This window comes from Euprymna scolopes, chromosome 37 (genome assembly GCF_053919585.1).
Source record: "Euprymna scolopes isolate OS-2025 chromosome 37, ASM5391958v1, whole genome shotgun sequence".
In the NCBI taxonomy this organism is placed as follows: Eukaryota; Metazoa; Mollusca; class Cephalopoda; order Sepiida; family Sepiolidae; genus Euprymna; species Euprymna scolopes.
Window position 1 is genome coordinate 44,212,465 of NC_136518.1, and position 21,578 is coordinate 44,234,042.

The 21,578-nt window shown below is 33.5% G+C and overlaps 1 protein-coding gene across 1 annotated transcript; it reads left to right on the forward strand.

Moving 5' to 3' along the window:
- Positions 1 to 4,347: 4,347 nt before the first annotated feature.
- On the forward strand, positions 4,348 to 6,288 carry LOC145261177 (uncharacterized). Its single transcript, XM_080119498.1, has 2 exons — positions 4,348 to 4,704; positions 5,993 to 6,288. The coding sequence occupies exons 1-2, from the start codon at positions 4,383 to 4,385 to the stop codon at positions 6,286 to 6,288; spliced, it is 618 nt and encodes a 205-aa protein (XP_079975624.1). The 5' UTR covers positions 4,348 to 4,382.
- The last annotated feature ends 15,290 nt before the right edge of the window (positions 6,289 to 21,578 follow it).

Here is a 21,578-nt window from a genome sequence, read left to right on the forward strand (position 1 = left end):
TAAAAAGATTTTCCTATATCTCAATACCCGTTATGTTAAATCTCGAATCTGTAGACCGAAAATTGAGTAATTTAGTAGGGAAATGTATACACACGGAAGACGCACACGGAGACAATTTCACTCTTTATATATATATATATATATATATATATATATATATATATATGGAGACCCGACGCTGCTCGGGATTGAATGAGAATCAACAGATGTTTCACTCTTCCATATTTTATTGCCATCGAAATCGGTAAAATAGCCCATTTTTCAGTCAAATCGATTAATTCACTGCTCTAGCTGGGGACTCACTGTGGTGCACCGAGACAGAAGCTTCATCTGTCCACAATACATTGTAGTTTATAGTGCACTGCAAAGAACCTACTATTGGTTGTATAAAATTATGTTTATGCATAATGGCTTTAATTAAGTTTAATATTCCAAAGTCAGACATCATGGTTAAGTTGTGCTCTAAACAGAAACCTTAATTTCGAATCCGCTCCTGTCGTATCAAATAACCTATTGTAGTATTGACTTTATATGCAGGACTATTCTGTTTGTGTAGTAATAAAACTTCTCAAATTCACTTGTAATGTTAGGTTGTATAAGGCGCTAACTTTAGTTAAAATCACCTTTTTCTTCTACAATACGCTTTTTCTCGATTATCAATCATCGATACTTATCGAAGACATTCCGAGACAAACCTATCGAAGAACACTATCAGGCACATGACGTACATTTGTGTGAAATTTCATAAAAATCAGCTCAGGCATTTCGGAATCTATAGGAAACGAACTCATACACACACACACACACACACACACAATTCCTTTTATATAATTATAGATAGATAAAAGCCACTTTGTGTGCATCTGCATGTCTGGTAATTCGTTCCTTATGGACTCCGAAACAGCTGGCCCATTTTCTTGAAATTTCTCATAAATGTACTTTATGTGCATGGGAGTATTCTTGAATGGGTTTTGTATTTTAATGCCTCTTATAAGTAGAAAATAAATAATCAAAAAATCTAATTAAAGAAGGAACAATCTAATTTTGACCAAAGTTAACACCTTTATACAGCCTAACAATCACAAGTGCATTTGAAAAGTTTTATCTCTGCACAAGCAGAAGGATCCGTTATTTTTCTTTTTCAGAATGAACACCCAAATGAAGAGAAAAACTTTTCACCTGAAGAGATCTTAATTATCAATAAATACAGATCAAAACATTATCATGTCCGTGTGGCGGACCCTGCACATGTCTGTATGAATAAATAAATAAATATGCAAGTATATATTTTCATACATTTAATATTATTATTTTACAAACAAAATAACTTTTACAAACGTATCCATAGAAACAAAAACAAGATATACTTCAACTCAGAAAGTCGAAAGGAAGAAGAATCCAAGGGCAATCCAGGGGAAATGAAAATCAGAAAATGGCAAATGGACTATCGGAAATTTCAAATCGTTAAATACAAAAAGTGAAACACAGAAAAATATCTAGCAGTAAACACTCAAATCTGATTAAACGAAACAAATATTAATGCTTAAAGAATTCTATTCCAGGGAGATAATGCAGTTTACTAAATTTTAAATATTAAATAGTGACCTTCATTTTTGCTTTTGGAAAATAACTCTCTCTACCCCTCCCTCTGTATCCAAGATTAGGGGAGAGACGCCATTTTTAATCTTTCTTATGTGTTGTAAGGAGAGCTCTGAACCAAATTTAATTTTTAACTAAAAACCACTTGTAAATAGTTTCAGAACATTAAAAGTATACAGGTTTGTAGGAATAAAGGAATTTAATGCATTTTGGTAAAAGTTATTTGTTCTAAATTTCGTAGGCGTTTATTTATTCATTTTTTTTTTTTGCCTGTTTTTAAATTCATAAAATGAATCAATTTTATTCGGGTAACTTTTTATCCACTTTATCACAGATCCCAAATATCACAAGTCTGTTCGGCAAACATAGCTAATCTGGAATGGAATTCAGTAAAAATTCCCCACAAAATGTTCAGAGACAACCAGAAAAATAAAAACTGCAGTTCCAAAATAACTCACCTGTCCAAACTTTAACGAATAAAATAAGTTCTTACCTGCAAAAGAAAACAAAACGAGATTTAAAAGATCATAAACTTTAATATATACAGAGGCTAAAAACAAAAAGACAATTAACAAACAAATATTTTGATAGAATTATGTACAGATAGTAAGAAGAATATTTGAAGGGTCTTGATAAAACGCAGAAATGTATCTGTAATTTGATCAGCCTCACCCTTTGTTCTTCGGTCTTTTCTATAAATATTAGTATAGCATGTTTGCTTCAAAATTGTCTGCTTCTTTTGTTCAAGCTCGTTTGACTCGTTGGTCCAGTGGTCTCTATCAATTCGTTGTTTTAATATCTCATTGTAATACAGCTTCTTATTTCAGTAGATTCTTTCCAAGAACTACAGACTTGTTGAACTCTCTTTCCTGCTGACTGTTTTCCTCCTATCTACTGTTTTGTCTTTTCAAGACTAAGGTCAATAGGTATATGCCGTGTTTGCTATAATCATATTTCGGTCTTGTTAGTTCTTTACATTAAGTGGCTTAAGATTAAGGGGTCTAAAAAAGAAGTTAAATTTAAGGGAATCTTTTTTAATTGATGTCTAATGACGATGGATCAAAAGTAATGAAAAGTTGAAATATTGAAATTTTAAAATGGGAAATTGTGCCCATGTTATGATCCTTAAAATCCCTTTAAAATACTCCAAAGAAGCTAAAATTTTTGGAATATTTATTAATTCATATCAAATTTCTATTGTTAAAATTTAATAAAATCGGAGGTATCTGAATTTTTATTTTTTTTTACGAGGGAGTCATCTTTTATCAAGGCTCAGAGGTCAGTCGAGAATAAGGGTTAATGAGTGTAAGGTGGTCACAGTGAGTCAACAGTTCAGTGATCATTGATTGAGATTGTCGGACTGACATCCTCATCTTGGTTGTTATCGTCACAACGTTTCGTCCGTTTTGCCCTCCGGCCTTCATCAGGTGTTTTGTATCGAACTGGGGAACCGTTTGTTAGGAGTCTCGAACCCAACCAATTATTATTATTACGGGGGTACCGTGTTCGGACTCCAGCTAGGCTCTGGAACATAGTTGCTGATTCTCTGTTTTGAATGTCACTCGGCCATATGTCACTCGGCCATATGTCCTAGTGACATATGTCCTAGTGACATATGGCCGAGTGGTCCTAGACGTTGTATTAAAGTTTACAGTTACCCAAAGGTGCTGAGTTCAAAACTGAACGAAGGCAGTGAAAAAGTAACATTCAAAACAGAGAATCAGCAACTATGTCCCAGAGCCTAGCTGGAGTCCGAACACGGTACCCCCGTAATAATAATAGAGGGTTGGGTTCGAGACTCCTAACAAACGGTCCCCCAGTTCGATACAAAACACCTGATGAAGGCCGGAGGGCAAAACGGCCGAAACGTTGTGACGATAACAACCAAGATGAGGAAGTTAGTCCGACAATCTCAATCAATGAAAACACCTCATCTAAAAAATACAGACAATTACTGTTCAGTGATCGTTTTTGTTAGGAATTTTGTAGAATTGGATTATTTAAGGGACAGAGGATAGCAAAAACTTGTTCATATTAGACTTGTACATGTGTAGTCAGCTGGAAAGCAAACCATTGAGAACAGAATTCCATAGGCGAGCAGCTCTAGGAAAGAAGCAGTGTTCATGGAGTTTGCATTTACATTTAGGCATTAATAGAGATGCAATGTTGTGACCCTTTGACTGATCACAGCGTAGTATCTGTATTAACTCTGGCAGGCAGTGCCAAACATCAAAACATTATTATTATTATTATTATTATTATTATTATTATTATTAATTGATCCGAGCAATGGCGGGTGAGTGGATCGATTATTCTGATTAGAAAAATAAAAACAATTATATCGGAAAAATGTGAGTGACAGCTGAAATAATAAAAGGCTACAAAATAATGTTAACTTGGAAAATAAAGGTAAACAAAGTTCGGGGGAATTTTAGTTTATGTAAACGAAATAACTAGATTTAGGTTTACGTCAGCGTTGGGGTTTTAGACACGAGATGATGACTAGGCCGTCGGCCCAGAGTGAAAATTCTTAATTTTAATGAGATGTAAAAGGGGTGGGCATGATTTTTGGATATAATATGTATAAAATCATAAGAAACATGGAAAAAAATTTCACAAGCAAGATTATGGTGCATTAATAAATAATTTTAATTTTAATGCACAAAAAAATGCTAACTGTTAAGTTGCCTTCGTACAAAAAAGTAGCCATTCAGAATACTTCTTTTATTTACTCCTTAGAATCTACCAATCACAATCATCGTAGTGCGAGTTAAAAATTCAATATGGCTGCCTCCAGTGAAGAAGAAATGTTTGTAAACAAAGACAAAAAAGAGTGCGTTATGTGCATATTTCCAACTAAAACATTGAATGTTAGATCTTTTTCAGTGAAGACATGGACGCGCTTTTTAGAATATGTTAAAAAATGGAAAGGTTTACATGGACCACAAGCAGAAATTGCGAAAAACTTTGACTTAAGCTGTGATTCAACTGAAATACCACCTCGTGTTGGGTTTCACCAAACTTGTTATGCACGTTTCACGGATTATCAGAAAATTGAAAGAATTCAGAAAAAACTAGAAAAGAATACTGATAACGTTTTCGAAGGTAAGTTTAAGCTTTTAATAATTTTTATTTTTATTGATACGTATTTGGAAAGAGACAATTTTTCTTATGCTCCCTCTATTCACTTAGGCAAGTACGTGTGAACTGAACAGCATGAAAAATTTTATGGTAGGAAAAAATGGATTTAGAGTAACATTTCGTATATAAATTTAATGGAAAATCATCCTCCATTTCCTGGAGACTATTGTTAATTTTTTTTTACCATTAACCCTAAGTCTGAGTGCCAAGATTGTAATTTACCCCCTCCTCTCCCAATAAAAAAACGCACAGAATTTATCTTCACTAGAAAAAAGGTCAACACCTCTAAATTCTAAAATATATTTATTCAATTTAATTGATTTTTAATTTTTTTTTTTTTTTTTTTTTTTTTTTGTAAACTTCTAAGTTGTACAATCTTTTTTCTTCTCGGGGGAGGGAGCGATTTAAATGAGGGTGTTAATCTACATTAATATCTTTTCAAACAATTGAATATGTACATAAAAGTTGGCATCTGTTTTAGAAAATTTCACTTGTAAAGAAAACAACAAAAAAAAACTAGAGTTTATTTCTATTTACTTGCCTCCCCCACGAGAACATAGATACAAAACAGGGTTTTATTGTGGGTAAAATTTAGTTCACCAAAAATGTATTCTGATTGGAACAAAAATTACAATTGCCTCAGTTTAGAAAGATTTCTCCTTCACAAATCTGAAACAAAAGATAACCTGTATTATCAGAATAAAGGGTACACTTTGCTCTTAGCCAAATGCTGTTACTATTTAACAGTTTTCATAATTTCAATAATTTTAGCTATTGGTTTTAATCTGGAAATGTTTCATTTCTTTTATGATTCTAAATATAGATACAACTGTCTATGGTACCATTTCTTGATTCTAGCACTTCCACAATCAGTCACTTGACAATCTATTCCATTAACCTTTATCCTCGTGTGGCTTTTAGCCTTGATAAGTGGTAACTCACTAGTAAAATAAAGTGCATTGCATATTGAATTTACCTACCAATTCCAATGATAAATATATTGCATGATTTTGTAAACATCCCTTGGTCCGATTAATAATGAGTCACCAGACGATTTAATTGTAGAATGTAAATTAATAACATACAATTTTTTCACAGAAGTTTTATCAGCACTATACAAAAAAAATCTTAAATTTTTAATGAAATGTTTTGGATTTATGAAATAATGATTGGATATTTTTAATTTGAACTTTTCCATATACTTTGTTATTTCAAATGCATATTAAACTCCTAAATATATTTATTTTTACAGGGTCCCCATCTCAAGAAAACATTGATGCGACTACTGCCGAAAATGATGATCCACCAGCTAAAAAAAGACGGGTTCTTCGTTCCAATTTTGATCGACCATCTTTGCCAGCTAGATCAGAGCATATTTTACCAGATGTTTGCATACTATGCCAAAAAGTAAAAACTATAGTGTGCAAAGGATCTGGCAAAAGAAACAGGGAAAAACTTGTCAGATGTTCGACAATAGAAGCTGCTAATTTAAAACGAGCAGCAGAAGAAAATGAAAATGAATCACTCCTCATGCAAATATGTCTATAAAAGGAGCCTCCATGCAAATCCTGATATACCATCCCCTGATTGTCATGGATGGAAGATAGAAAATGGAGATTTAGTAATCCATTAGATGAATCTTCTTCCTGCTCCAGACAGTTTAATGGATTTAATTAACTGCTCTGCCAAATGTAAAAAAAGTCATTGTAAAGACGTTAACATTTGTACATGTCTCCAAAACAGGGTCCCATGCACAGATATGTGCAAGTGAGCAAGAGATTCTTGTTATAAAATTAGTAAAAACATTGGACATGATGATGATGACACTGATGATGGTGATGACGACGACGATGATGATGAAGTGGCATAAGCAGTGATCAGTTTTAAATAAAAGCATATATGATCTTATTTACTAACATGTTGTTTGTTTAACTTTCATTAAAAATGCCTTTTTGTCCTTTAAATCTGTGTTATTATTCATAGATTCAAAAAAATACTTTTTAATGAAAATTGACAAACATTGTATATTTTACCAAGTTGATGTGTATAAAAAATGACACAAAATCGCAGCTCTACCTCAGGTTTAAACGACCTTGTTACATACAAAATATAGCAATAGATTTGTATGACTAATAATATTGGTAGACTATAGGTGTCTCTACATGAGAAATATCAAAATGTAAATCTATTTCTTTAGTTATCCACAGAAAAGATTGAAGTTGTTTCAAATAAGATGTTTGAAAAAAGCTTTTTTAGAAAAATATTCCCTATTTTGAAGCATAGTAAATATATTAAGTCCAATATTTATGTATTAAATGATGAAGAAATAAATTGGGAATAAAATGTGCTAAACTAGATGTCTGTATTGTTATCGGTTTGTGTGCTACTAAGGTTTAAGCAAGTCATAATGTTCTATTTGATGATTGTCGGCCATCTTTAAATATGGCCGCCGTTTTCATTAATGCGCAACATTTGTGCTTGTGAAAAAAAATATGATGTTCAGGAGTCTATTGGCATTCATTTGACACCATTTTTTCTTCCACCCCCAACCGAGGTCACAGAATCAAAAATCTAGAGGGATTTTGACCTTTGGGCCCATAGCCTAGACGTGATGATGCGTAGATCTGCGTAGATTTTAATGGGTAGTTAGCTGAACGGCGGGAAAAACGGATAATTCAAGGGGAAGTTGGTCTCTCTCCATGACACGGGGAGCAGCGTCTTCCAAGACAGCCAAGATGTAAAGACGTTGTAATCTCTAAAGATATAAACGATAAATGTTTTATACATGAACCAGGTATGCGTTGTGTTTGTCTACAACTGTTGAAAATCTATTTTGCTACAACTGTTTTGATGTGTCCACGTGGATCGTTTCATGTTAGAACTGTTGCATAAATGTAATATACACACACTAGACGATCACCAGATGACACACGATATATATATATTGATATATATATATAAATACATATATATATATATATATATATATATATATATATATTGATATATATATATATATAAATACATATATATATATATTGATATATATATATAAATACATATATATATATTGATATATATATATATAAATACATATATATATATATATATATTGATATATATATATATATATATATATACGCGCATATAATATAGCCAAGATGTATATATATGCATATATATATATATATATATATATATATATATATATATATATATACTGTTTTTATATAAGTACATGAATACACAGATAATATACACCCGCTCCCCTGCTATCCAACAGAGAGAAGAGGAAATTGTTAGTAGTGGTTGTAGATGTAATATACACACACTAGACGATCACCAGATGATACACGATATATATATATATATATATATATATATATATACATATATATATATATATATTGATATATATATATAGATATATATATATATATAGATATATATATATACATAGATATATATATATTGATACATATATATATAGATACACATATATATAGATACATATATATATATATTGATATATATATATTGATATATATATATATATATTGATATATATATATTGATATATATATATATATATACGCGCATATACTATAGCCAAGATGTATATATATGCATATATATATATATATATATATATATATATATATACATATATATATATATATACTGTTTTTATATAAGTACATGAATACACAGATAATATACACCCCCTCCCCCGCTATCCAACAGAGAGAAGAGGAAATTATTAGTAGTGGTTTTAGATGGATTGGTTGTTTTTGTTTTACGGCATATCAACCCTTTTCAGGTTATTTAATGCGGAACCCAAAGATTTTGAAGAAAATTTTTTTTAATAGGATATATTCGTTGTTTTCAAGTCGGTTTTGTATTTAACCCATAGTTGGAACCTTAACAGGTGCTACCACTCCGGGTAAGAGTGGACCTGGGAGCAATGGCAATTAAAGGGTGCCCCCCACACCAAAGCCCGCAAGCTGGGGCCTCGCCACTGGATATAGTTTAAGGTCATATCCAGGAACGTTGTAGATGAACGACTGTATTTTGTGAAAGTTTGGCAAGGGAGAGCTACTGAATGAAGCTCAGACGAGCACTTGCTGTGAAAATAATGCTAGAGCAGAGATAGGCTCGCAATGTTTATTCTTTGGAAAAGAGGTTGCAAGGAGGCAAAAAGGGCATCGCCTGCTAGATTTCGAAGACGGTTTTGAACTCTGTCAAGGCAGAACAGGGTACAAAGATTTTTCATGCTCGTTCACTCCTATATATAAAATAAAATTAAACTCAGTATATCCCATGTTTGGATCCCATACGAATAGCAACTGTGTTTCTACAATTGTTACTGGTCGGTTAATTAGTTTATGTGTGAATCCTATTCATAGAAATATATAAAGATAAACTTAAGTTACTTTATAAAGATACTTTATTGGTCTTATCTTTGGAAATTTCTTTCAAGATGATCTTCTTTAGCTCAATTTTACAAAAACCGATTTCAACAGCAAAGATGAAAATTTTCTAAAGCATCCAAATAACTTCTTTGCAATGAGAGTTGCACATGACAACCCTAACCCATCGTTTCTTTCTCGGTGTGAAATTCTCTTAATAAAAGTCTATGTTAACCAGTTTTTATTTAACTTTTTATGGTAATCAAATTGAGAGAGATGTGGGGGGGGGGTCAGATATGAAATCCTAAAATCATCCATCATTGGTGAGATGCATGTTTCTCAACTCGTTTAATAAGATTTATCTCTCGCTGTTGGCAAACTCTCAACTATGGTGATGCGTGATGCGATGTATTTCAAGTGGCAACGATTGGAGATTTGTACGAAAATAATAAATCTCTCTCAGATATGTCATTCATTTTTTTTTTTTAACTGTTCAAGCAAAGAGCCCAACAGCCTTGATTTCTTTCTTTTTGACATTCACTTCAACTCAGTGCAGGCATAATGACTCATGTTTCCCTCTCTCAATCTAAAAGTATTACTTTTACTTAACCACCTTCCTATGAGAGCTGTATGTGGCCTAAGGTTGACCGTTATGCTGTGTGTAGGTATTCTGAATGTCTCATCCATAGTCAACCATAATATCTTTCTCAGTCCCTCAGGCACGTTCTATTTTTTTTCTGGAGAATCACCACTTATCAAGGCCCGAAGGTTACTCGAGGATAAGGGTTAATGAATGTAAGATGGTAGTGTAGTAATCGTTAATCGTGTAAGTTGGGTAGAATTTGATTATTTATGGGGACGGTTCAACAAGAACTTGTTCACATTGGATTTGAAGGCTATCATGTTGTATTCAATGAGGAACCATGGAACAGTGTTCCACAGGCTTGATCCTGCCCGCCTGTGAAACACTGTTCCACAGGCGGGCAGTTATTGGAAAAAGCTTTTCCATTTTTGCCTGCATTTAGATTTAGACACAGATATAGAGTGGAGGTAATCGTATGTAATAGTTGCAGATAGTTCAGTGATTTTTGTGAAAGTTTAGACTTTGACTCATTAAAGTATATAAGAAAAAAGCTATTTTACAGGATAAATATTTAGTACTAGCAGGGTGATCTGACGTTGCCCAGGATTGAATGATGACCAACGAATGTTACACAGTCCCGTATCTTTATTGTCATCAAAATTCGTGATATCGTCAATTTTTCGATTGTCGATACTTATTGAAGATATTCCGATACAAAACCTATCTAAGAACAATGCCAGCCACATAAAGTACCTTTGTGTAACGTTTCATAAAAATCGGCCCAGCCGCTTTTCGAGTCCATAAGGAATGAACTCACGCACATGCAGACACGTGCAAACAAAGTTCTTTTTATATAAAATAGTAGAGATAATAATAAGGTACTTGCAATGAGCGGCCATCTAGAACATTTCAGCACTTACCGAATCAGTTCCGAATATTGACAGCGAATCCCAAGTCAATCTTGGAAACGGTCAAAACAGTTTTCAATTTTATAATTACCTTCTTTTCCGTCTTTTTTTTTTTTAAAGACATTTTTGCATCTTATTATTTTTTTGAAAGTGTTAAAATTCTTTTTTAACCCTAAATTTTTGCATGTTGAATGCCATCTGATATTTTACATTTTTTCATGGTCTTCAAATCATACAATACTTCAATTATTTCTGGTTCGGGATTCTCTTTCAAATATGCGCAACTTACTCTGTAGTTACTGAAAGTGTTTGGATACTCATTTATTATAGTGCCAATAATAGATATACAAGCTTTGGTTAAACAAAATCAACAACTATTTGCATTTGTTTCTTCACTTAATTTTTAAATCTGAGGAAATGCCATGTCTATTAACATGGCATCCCGCGACGTCTTAAACTTCTCGTTAACTTCTCGTTTCTACATGATTATTTGTTTTCAGTTTTGCTTTTACTGTTTGATGGATTGTTGTTTATTGTGATACATTTTTGTTGATAGAAGTAGTGTGTGAAGGCTATCACAATGCAGTTGTGTAGAAGAACACCGTTGGGTACGAGATGAGGAAGTAAAAGAAAAAAAATGACAATATTCAAATGTTTCAATAATTTTCAATCACAAAATATATATTTATCAACATAATGTGTCGCACCAGAATGTTAATGTATTGTAAAGTTCCCAAATTTCCGAGGTATACCTCATTTTCAAGAGGAAGAAAATTAAATGTATCCAATCACTCAGTGTAGGTGTTCATGTTTATGCCAAAAGCCGGCTTTGATTTCAGAATGGCCATGACTGGAAGGATCACATAAAAGAACAAAGAACAACACAAGGTTGAGAGAATGTAACACCAAAATACAATAACTATTTTATTGTTATTGAATAGTATAATTACAAAAGTGGAATATCTCTATTTGATTATTCTTCAATGGAAGAATAAATATTTCACTATTTTTCAATTGTTTTGGTATTACTTTTACTTGTACTCACTAGGAGTTCTCACACAGGTTATCACCAGTGATTACTAGGGCTATGTTAACAGAATATTCTTTTTGTTGTATATATCCAACACAGTTTGACATTTAATCAACTAAGAACAACATCACTCTGTATAAGAGCATATAAGATATCAACGGATACACACTCCAGAGTCAAAACAATGAAAAGAATATGCTGTTGTCCTAGCCTTAGTGATTACTCATTGACAATGGCAAATGGTGTTCCCTGGAGTCTGAATAACAACAAATCTCCCCAGATTTCCAATACTCTCCACCTCTTTTTATAATTTTTGTAAATGATTTTGCGTTATCGCAACAAATGTTTACCTTTGACTTCTCAATGTTAATGATTATTAGTGTTCATTGGAATTTGGTTGCAATACTGTTCACACTTATCCAGTAGAAGTCTGGTTAATGCTTTCCTTCCTTGGTCCTTCCGTCCTTCTAAAATCTTCATGCCTACTTTGTGTGGTGTCAGCAGAGTCGTATGATTCTTGGGGGAGATTAAAATATATCTTGAAATTTCAGTCTCCTTAGGGTTTTGTGGTGTTGCTTTTATGCTTTTGTTTTATTTCTGTTGTAGTTTTTTGTATTTTGTCAGGGTTAGTTTATGTATTCAAGGGTTTTCCTTAAGATTCCAGCTGTTTTCATCTTTACCGTCTATTGTATACTCAGTCTTCCCCTTGATTCCAATTTCTCCTAATCATTTTTCCAAGTTTTCGGCACTGCTCCTAGTGCTCCCATGATGAATACCTGAAAAACTTCGATAAAAGGAAATTATTTATATTATTATTATTTGTACTCACTAGGAGTTCACACACAGGTTATCCTCAGAGAGTGCTCACTTACATCAACCGGCAGTGTTCCTTGGAGTCTGAATAACACCATATCTCCTCAGATTTCCAGTAAATACTTTCCACCTCTTTCGATAACCTTTGCAAATGAATTTGCATCATTGCAACAGCCGTTTGCTATTGAGTTCTTGCTGACAATGAACATTAGTCGTGACTGGAATTTAGGTGGCAATAAGCCTTTCAAAGGTCTCATCCAGAAAAATGTCCACAATAAAGCGAAAATGTTATGTTCTACCAGTATTTTGTTTCGATTTTTGATCGATTAGACAAGATTAAAAAGTTAGACTCGGCCAGAAATGATTATGATTTTTATGTTAAATTTATGTTTCTTTTCTTGCTTTCTTACTTGAAATTACAAATTAATGTTTTTTTTTTAAATTTCTTTCCACTACATAAGCATCTTAAAAAAAAGTGGAATCTCATTTTGGGGAAGTGATTTAGATAAATGTGTTAATCTATGCTTATTATTATTATTATTATTATTATTATTATTATTTATATTATTATTATTACCTCAGAATCAATTGCGTACCTTGCAGTAGGGTGTAGTGGACTGGCCCAGAGAGAGTACCGCAAAAGACATGATCGCATGGGACTCCGGATATATTGGGAGGTGTGTAAAAGGGTTGGAGTGAAGTGCGCTAGAAAATGGTTTGAGGAGGTTCCTGATGAAGTGAGAACAAGTGAGGATGGCAAGGTAGAGGTATGGTAGGACAAAAGTGTCATAATGACCAAGCAATTGGAACATAATCGTTCGGATTTGGTCGTCATTGACAAGGTTTCAAAACTGGCAGATTATAGACTTCTCAGTACCCTGGGACAGGAATGTGAGAGAGAAGGAGAATGAGAGGTGGAGCAATTATGCTCCATTGGCCTTGGAGATAAGGCATATACACGGGGTTAAAACACAAATAATCCCGGTTGTAGTTGGTACACTAGGAGTAGTATCAAGTCGTCTGGAAGGACAATTGAAAAAACTACAAATCCCCGATGTTTTAGGTGGCCTTCAAACCTCTGCAATTATAGGTACCACCAACATCCTTAGGAAAACTCTTGATCTTTGAAGGTCCTGGTTTGAAGCCGGGATTAAGGGAAATCCTCTGGAAATGAATCCCATCCCTTTCCAGAGAGACGTTCATAAACGAAATCAGAATTATTATTATTGTTGTTGCTGTTGTTATTGGCTCACAAAGAGCATTCACACAGGTCATCAAAGATCTCTCCTTGAAAGCAGCCTGTGGTGTTTCCTGGAAGCTGAGTGACAAGTCTGCCCAGATTTTCAGTACTCTCCACCTCTTTCGATAACATTTGCAAATAAATTTGCATTACCGCAACAATGGCTTGCCATTGATTTCTCGTTTGTAGCAGCTAGTGGTCGTCACCAGAATTTGAGTGGCAGTAAGCCTCTTCAAGGTCCCAGTTCTCTTTGCACTTATCCAGCGGAAGTCTGGTCAGTGCTCTCTCCTTGGTCTTTCCTTCCTCCTTGACTCTACTAGGCTATTTGCGGTCACTCGTTTTTGTGGAGGGGAGCAGTGATGTGGTAATGGGGGGATGGGCTGGGGTTAGAGAACCTATAGATATCGATATAGGTATAGATATAGGTGGCATCAATGTTCTTGGTTCCATGTAGTGCTTTATGCTTTGCCTCTGCAGCAGTTTTTCTCGCCCGCATCTATCTATATATATATATATATATATATATATACACACAGGGTGACCCAAAAAAACGGGCCCCGTGTACACTTTATGTGATATCTCCATTGTTTATTCACCGATTGCCTTTATTTTACAGGACATTGCAGAATCAACGACCGTGAGTACACCAAGACCCCAGTGCGAGCTGGGACAAAGAATACACTGTGTTAAATTTTACTACAAGACAGGCTCGTTTAAGAAAACCCAGGACAGTTTCATGTGTCAGTTCGAATGTTAAAAGGCTCCATCCAAAAGCAGAATTCAGAACTGGGTGGACCACTTCGAGAAGTATGGGACCGTGGAGAACCTCAATGCTGCCAGAGAACCGTCCAAGTCACTCGGGACGTCCTAAGAAGCGAACAGCTGAATGGGTCGAAAGAGTGAGAGAGTTTCTCCAGCAGAGTCCAAAACACTCTGTGCGTAAGCGAAGTCAGTCCCTCGATATGTCCCATGAGACTTGCAGGAGAGTACTGGTGAACGATATCAGGGCTTACCCATACAGAATACAGACGCTGCAGACCCTTACAGTCTCAGACAAGAAGCAAAGGAGGGTATGGCAGTCAAGATGCTCGAGAAGATCGAGGAGACACCAAGTTTCCTTAACCTCCTTTGGACCTCAGATGAAGCCCACTTCCATCTTGATGGAAAGGCGAACTTCAAGAAAAATGTCTTCTGGGGGTCCTCCAGACCCAATGAAGTAGCCAACAAGCCCCTGCACTTTCCTAAGTGCATGGTGTGGGCTGCAATCTCGGCCAGAAGCATCATCGGACCAATCTTCATCGAAGAATCTGGCGCAGCAGTGACAGTCACCAAGGAGCGGTATGTGGAGGTCCTCAAAATCTTCAAGAGTGAGCTCCAGACCATCTACCCGTCGTTCAGGAGCAAGTTCTGGTTCCAGCAGGATGGAGAAAGTTCTCACACCTCAAACCTGTCCCGAGATTGGCTGAAAGAGATCTTCGGAGGCCGAGTGATCAGTCTCAAGACTGATTTTGAGTGGGCACCCCATAGCCTGGACCTAAAACCACCCAGATTTTTTTCTTTGAGGCTATCTTAAGGACAGAGTCTATGCAGGGAAACCCAGAACCATTACGGAACTCAAGGAAGCTATCAGGGAGGAGATGAGAGCCATTACCAATTCGGTCTGTAAGAACATCATGGACAACTTCGTGCTGCGCCTCAAGAAATGCACGGAGCTAAATGGAGGCCATCTAGAACATATGCTGTAGAACTGAGAAAAAAAGGCCAAAGACCCTAGTGTTCTGATGTGATGTTTAGAATATAATAAACTAGTTCTGACCAAAGTTTCATTTCATTCGGACAAAACAGTAAGAAACGGGGCATAATTAGAGTTGGGATCCGTTTTTTAGGGTCACCCTGTATTAATATTTAAGCTGTTTTCATATTGCTATTCATTGTATTTTTCCAGTCATTCCTTTGATTCCAATTTCTCCCATTCTTTTTTCAAAGCTTTTCGGGTATTATTATTATTATTATTATTATTATTATTATTATTATTATTATTATTATTTCATCTTGTCTCATACTGGAAGATCATTTCGTGAATGGCTTCCAACTTTTCTTGTCTATTGTCATCTTTCTTGTGATGCCTGCCAGTATCTGATCTTTAATATGAGGGGGAAAAAAGTTATTTATTTATATATTGTAGCATTAGCAATTTTAAAGCAGCACGTGCTTAAAATTCAGCTCTAGCTGCGGCAACGATTTGCTGTGGATTTATCATTTTATTGGCCAAATATAAAATAAAAGCAACACAAGAAATATCTTATAGTCACGTGTTCATGTCAGCAGAAAAAAGGGGTGAAGGAAAGGAAGAAGTTAAGATTCCTATGTCTAATACTCGCTGTTGTCTCTTTGACATGCTTCATAAAAATCTGCCAAAGCTTCCAAGCGTATACTTGTTTTAGAAACATTAATCCTTTGTTCTGTCAACCCGGAAATCTATGGGTGGCTTCAGATAGGTCAACTGCTTGTGTGGTTCATTCACTCAGTGTCCGGCAATAGATTACAGTAATAGTCAACAAGAGAAGGGAAATAAATAAAATAAAAACTGCCAAATTGTGGATGTTACCGTTCGACCAATTCTCAGGGTTAAGATCAATGAAATAGAAAAAAAAAAAAAATGAGTAAAGACATGGAACTTGTCAGAAATCTCTGAAAATATGGTTGAATTTTGTATTTATGCATTTAGATTATATATATATATATATATATATATATATATATATATATTTATTAGGAAATGTATATCTACACATATTATTACATGTATATATATATATATATATATATATATATATTTATTAGGAAATGTATATCTACACATATTATTACATGTATATATATATATATATATATATATATATATATATATATATATATATATATATATTTATTAGGAAATGTATATCTACACATATTATTACATGTATATATATATATATATATATATATATCGCATTGATTCTGTTCAGTCTCGAAGGACAATGCATACCTTGTTAAGGGATAGCTGTGCATGTGATTATAACGTCATAATAATATACAGCATAAGTACATTGACACACAGGTTCCTGTCACTGAAGTTAAGCAACGTTAAGTCTGATCAGTATTAAAATGGGTGACCATTTGGGAATTCCAGGTGCTGTATGTGCTCTCCGCTTATTTTGACATTGTTTCCAGTTAGTATTGGGTCTCTCCTTGCCACTGAACCCAAGCAGTTCTGATTCAAGCGAAGTGCGGTTGGATATTATGCAACTCTTGCCTCACAATTACACATGCAACTACCCTTATAGAGGAGTCCATTGTCTCTTGAGACTGAACAGAGGCATCAAATTACATACACACACACACACACATATACATATATATATAACTACTTCATTTACTCATTAATTAATATGAAATGTCCAAAGGCATGGAACACAGCATCAGAAATTCCCGGAATATATATATATATATATATATATATATATATATATATATATATATATATATATATATATATATATATATATAACTACTTCATTTACTCACATAAAATTAATATACGAAAGTATGAATTTATGCGTAAACTTTAAGTATTTACTTCAAAAGTGCTCAATACGTAGGTAGAGCTAGTTAGTAAGTTATAAAATATATATGGCGATTAAGTTACACTGAATATTCCACGTTTCATCCACTCTAGGACTCTTCAAGCTTATGATAAGCCTGAAGAGTCCTAGAGTCGATGAAACACAGAATATTCAGTGTAGCTTAATCGCCATATATATTTTATAACTCACTATATATATATATATATATATATATATATATAAATATATATATATATGTGTGTGTGTGTGTGTGTGTGTGTGTGTGTGTGTGTGTGTGTGTGTGAGGTGCCTTAAATAAGTTTCTAGACTTTTTTCATATAGTCATTTATATTGATAGTACACACATGAAACTCTAGTGCCTTTTGAAGTAATCTCCTTCGGCTGCAAGGCACTTGTTGTACCGTTCCAACAACTTCTGGAAAGCTCCATGGAAGTTGTCTTGTGCGAGGATGTCAATGACCCTCGTCAAAGCTTCTTTCATCTCCTCGATTGTCTCATAATGACAGCTTCTAAGGTTTTCCATAGGGTTCGGGAATAACCAAAAGTCACAGGGAGCAAGGTCTGGACTATAAGGAGAATGAGGAACTGTCCTGATGCTCATCTTGGTCAAATAGTATGTGACAAGGATGGGGTTGTGGACTGGTACATTTTCTTTGGGAACTAGATACAGGGGGGGGGAATGAAGATTACATTATTATATAGATAGAATAGAAAAGAGAAAGAAAGGAAGGAAAGGAAAGATAGAAGATATGCATCATAACTATAAATATACAATTAAATAAATATTTATTATAGAGCAGAAGATTCTCAGATGCATTTAAAAAAAGGGTAAGAAAAAATAAAACCTTTTTATCCATAAAATGACATTCAAGGATGATTTTTTGGTATGAGAGGAAAAAAAGCAAAAAAAAAAAATGTCAAAAAAGTGAGCACACATTCCTATCAACACAAAATTCCTCCCTTAATCTCCTCTTACTTCAAGTATTTTTCGAGTATCCATAGACTGCTCATCCATTTTCTTTTATCCTTGTTTCTCAATAATTCTCCTTAGGATCTTATTTCAATCCAAGAATTTATCATGAAAAACAAACTAACATAATTTGATTTCTTTCTTCGAAATATAAACAATGATAACTGAAGCAAGTGTAGTTTCATGAATTCTTTAAAAGCTGGAATTTAGAGAACTATGATGGGTAATATCTCTGTAGAGTGATGATTTTTTTTTTACTCATAACATCTTATAGTGTAAACCGGTCATATTACGCAGTACACACACCTATATAGGCGTATGAGCGTGGGTCAGAGGCTAAGGAATGAGGGTTGAAAGTTGTATGTTTTGGTTTCAAGTCTAGCTGATGGCATCGAAGTCATATATATTGTTTTTAGATTTGACCTTCCTATTATATATTAGGTTTAATATAATAATTGATACACAATTGCCTCTATAATAATAAATACGTAATCTGCATGAATTAAAATATATTTAAGTGCATTTTATGATCAGGCAACACCGGGCAGCCTGCGAGTATATATATGTACAAGCAGGGAGACCCGACCTTGCCCGGAATTGAATAATGATCAACGAATGTATCACGCTCCCAAACTTTTATTGTCATCGAAATCTTTAAAATTGATCATTTTTAAATCAAATCAATTGATTTTCGGCTCTGGTTGGCGACCCATCGTGGTACGAGCTTCACACAGTGACTTAGTCCACCACACATTGTAGTCTATATTGCACCGTAGAGAATCTACTGTCGATTTTATAAAAAATTCTTTATCTTTATAATGGCTTAAATTATAGTTCAAAAGGCAAAATTTAAGTATCATGGTTCAATTGTGCTTTCAATAGAAATATTCATTTCGAACGTGCTCCTGTCATATCAAAACACTTACTGTTGATTTTATATGCCGGGCTTTTCTGTTTGTGTGATAATAAAACTTCTTAAATGCACTTCTGATGTAAGGATGTATAAGGTGTTAACTTTCAAAATTGCTTGTTCCTTCTTTCATCGCATTTTTTCGATTATCGATAATATTCAAAGACATTCTGATACAAAACCTATCTAAGAACACTGCCAAATACATGAAGTACATTTCTTAGAAATTTCATAGAAATCGGCATAGGGAAATGACTCTCTCTCTCACACACACATAGTTACTTTCATATAATATATATATCAACTTTGTTTTCTCTTCATATCACGCTCAAAATATACCTAATATGATAGATTTTATAATTTTACCTCACTATATTTAGGACTTTACCTTACTGTATCCATATTTTAAGTCTACTCTTAAAATATCTAACTTGAAAAATCTCCAGATATCCTGAGCTTTTATCAAAAATATTATGGAGGTTTTTAATATATAATTCTAATCTATAAAAGAAAAATATCTTCCATCGAACACTTCATACAGGAGCTATACCAACAAATAAGGAGGAGAATTATACCCCGAACTTTCCATACTCAAAAGATTATCACTAAGGACCAAAAATACCTTATAATTAATTGGAATCTACCTACAATGGGGATTTATTCAACAAAGTCGGACTCTGATCACTATATACCACTCTATACAAACATTGCCATGACACCAGGATACCGTAAATTCATATCCTTTCATTGTATCTACTCTTATTCCATCTATTTTCTTTACCTATGCTCCCTGAAAAGATGTAATTAATTTTTAAATATATTTTCTTTGTATGTGCTAAACAACAATATTATTGAGAATTAGATCTAATGTTTGCTAATGACTTTTCCTCTGAGGAAATGAGCTTAAGTCGAAAATCCATGGGTAAAATAAAAAAATCCGAATTGTATTCTTTATTCAAACAATAAATTTCTGTTCTGAAAATTGATGTTTTTCTGAAAGAAATTTAAACAAAACGCAATCACACACACACACACACACACACACACACACACATATATATATATATATATATATATATATATATATATATATATATATATATATATAAATTGCATGTATCTATTTTCAGTATTTACTTCCACAGTGCTCAATACATGAGTAAAGCGAAGTAGTACGTTTTGAAAATATATATGACAATTAAGCTACACAAAATTTTCTGTGTTTTATCCTCGTGAGAATTCTTCAGGCTATTGCATGAAATTGATGTTACTGCATCTTTTTATTTCTTCACGTGGTGCTAAGTTTGCTAGTTAGCCAATCAGATTCTTTATTATTTCCTGCACCTATTTATTGCAGCCTATACTCGTGCATTTATTAGATGTAGGTTCACTTTACCTGTAATTCACCACTTTGTTCGTTTGTTTTAGAGGGAATGGGCCATCTTTTCTTTGTATTTTGAAAAGTGGCTTAGTTTTAATCTAGATGTTTTTAGATATGTCTGCTCATATTTTATCTCATACTAGTTTATTTTTTCTACTATAATTATAATTATCATTAATTGTTATTGTTATTATTTTATATATATATATTTATTTATTTATGTGTTATTATCCTAAGGTAAAATTTATTTTATGTATATATATGTTTGCTATTTCTCTTCTGCAGTTTAATAAATTTTGATGTTCTTTAACATTTAGGATAGTTAATTTCTCATTCAGACATAGTCTACATGGATCCTCTAAATTCTTAAACGTACTAGCTTTTCGTATTATTTAACATTTTTACTGAAAATAGATACAATGGGCGAGTGTCCACTTTCATTTAGCTTCTGGTAGTGGCTCTCTAGTAGGTTTTATTTGGCATTTTTTGTTTTTGAATGTACTTCTGTCGTCATAATATTTCATTTTAAAATCCAGTGAGGTCATATCTATGTAATATTTTTTGGTATTCGGGTTTTTGTTGGTAAATATTTTGTCCTGATAAACGATGCTTTTTAGAATATTTTATAGTTCTATTAGTTTATCTGCCTCTTTGGCTTTCTGTTGATTCCATGTTTTCTTGGAAACCACCAGACTAATCTACCTGAAAACTTGTATGGATCTTTATTATAAGGTGCAGTGAACAAAGTTTTATGATATCTGTTCGATGCACAATTAGAACTACTATTGATTTTATATGCTTGGCCTTTCTGTTTGTGTGATAATAAAACTTCTCAAATGCACTTGTGATGTTAGGCTGCATAAGGTGTTAACTTGGTCAAATCGTCTGTTCCTACTTTCATCCGATTTTTTTCAATTATCGATTATCAATACTTATTGAAGATATTTAAATAAAAACCTATATAA

Bases quoted from the DNA above. Each gene is read 5' to 3' on its own strand.
- LOC145261177 (XM_080119498.1), top strand. From the start codon at position 4,383: ATGGCTGCCTCCAGTGAAGAAGAAATGTTTGTAAACAAAGACAAAAAA. The intron at 4,705-5,992 runs GTAAGTTTAAGC...TTATTTTTACAG, and splicing joins TACTGATAACGTTTTCGAAG to GGTCCCCATCTCAAGAAAAC.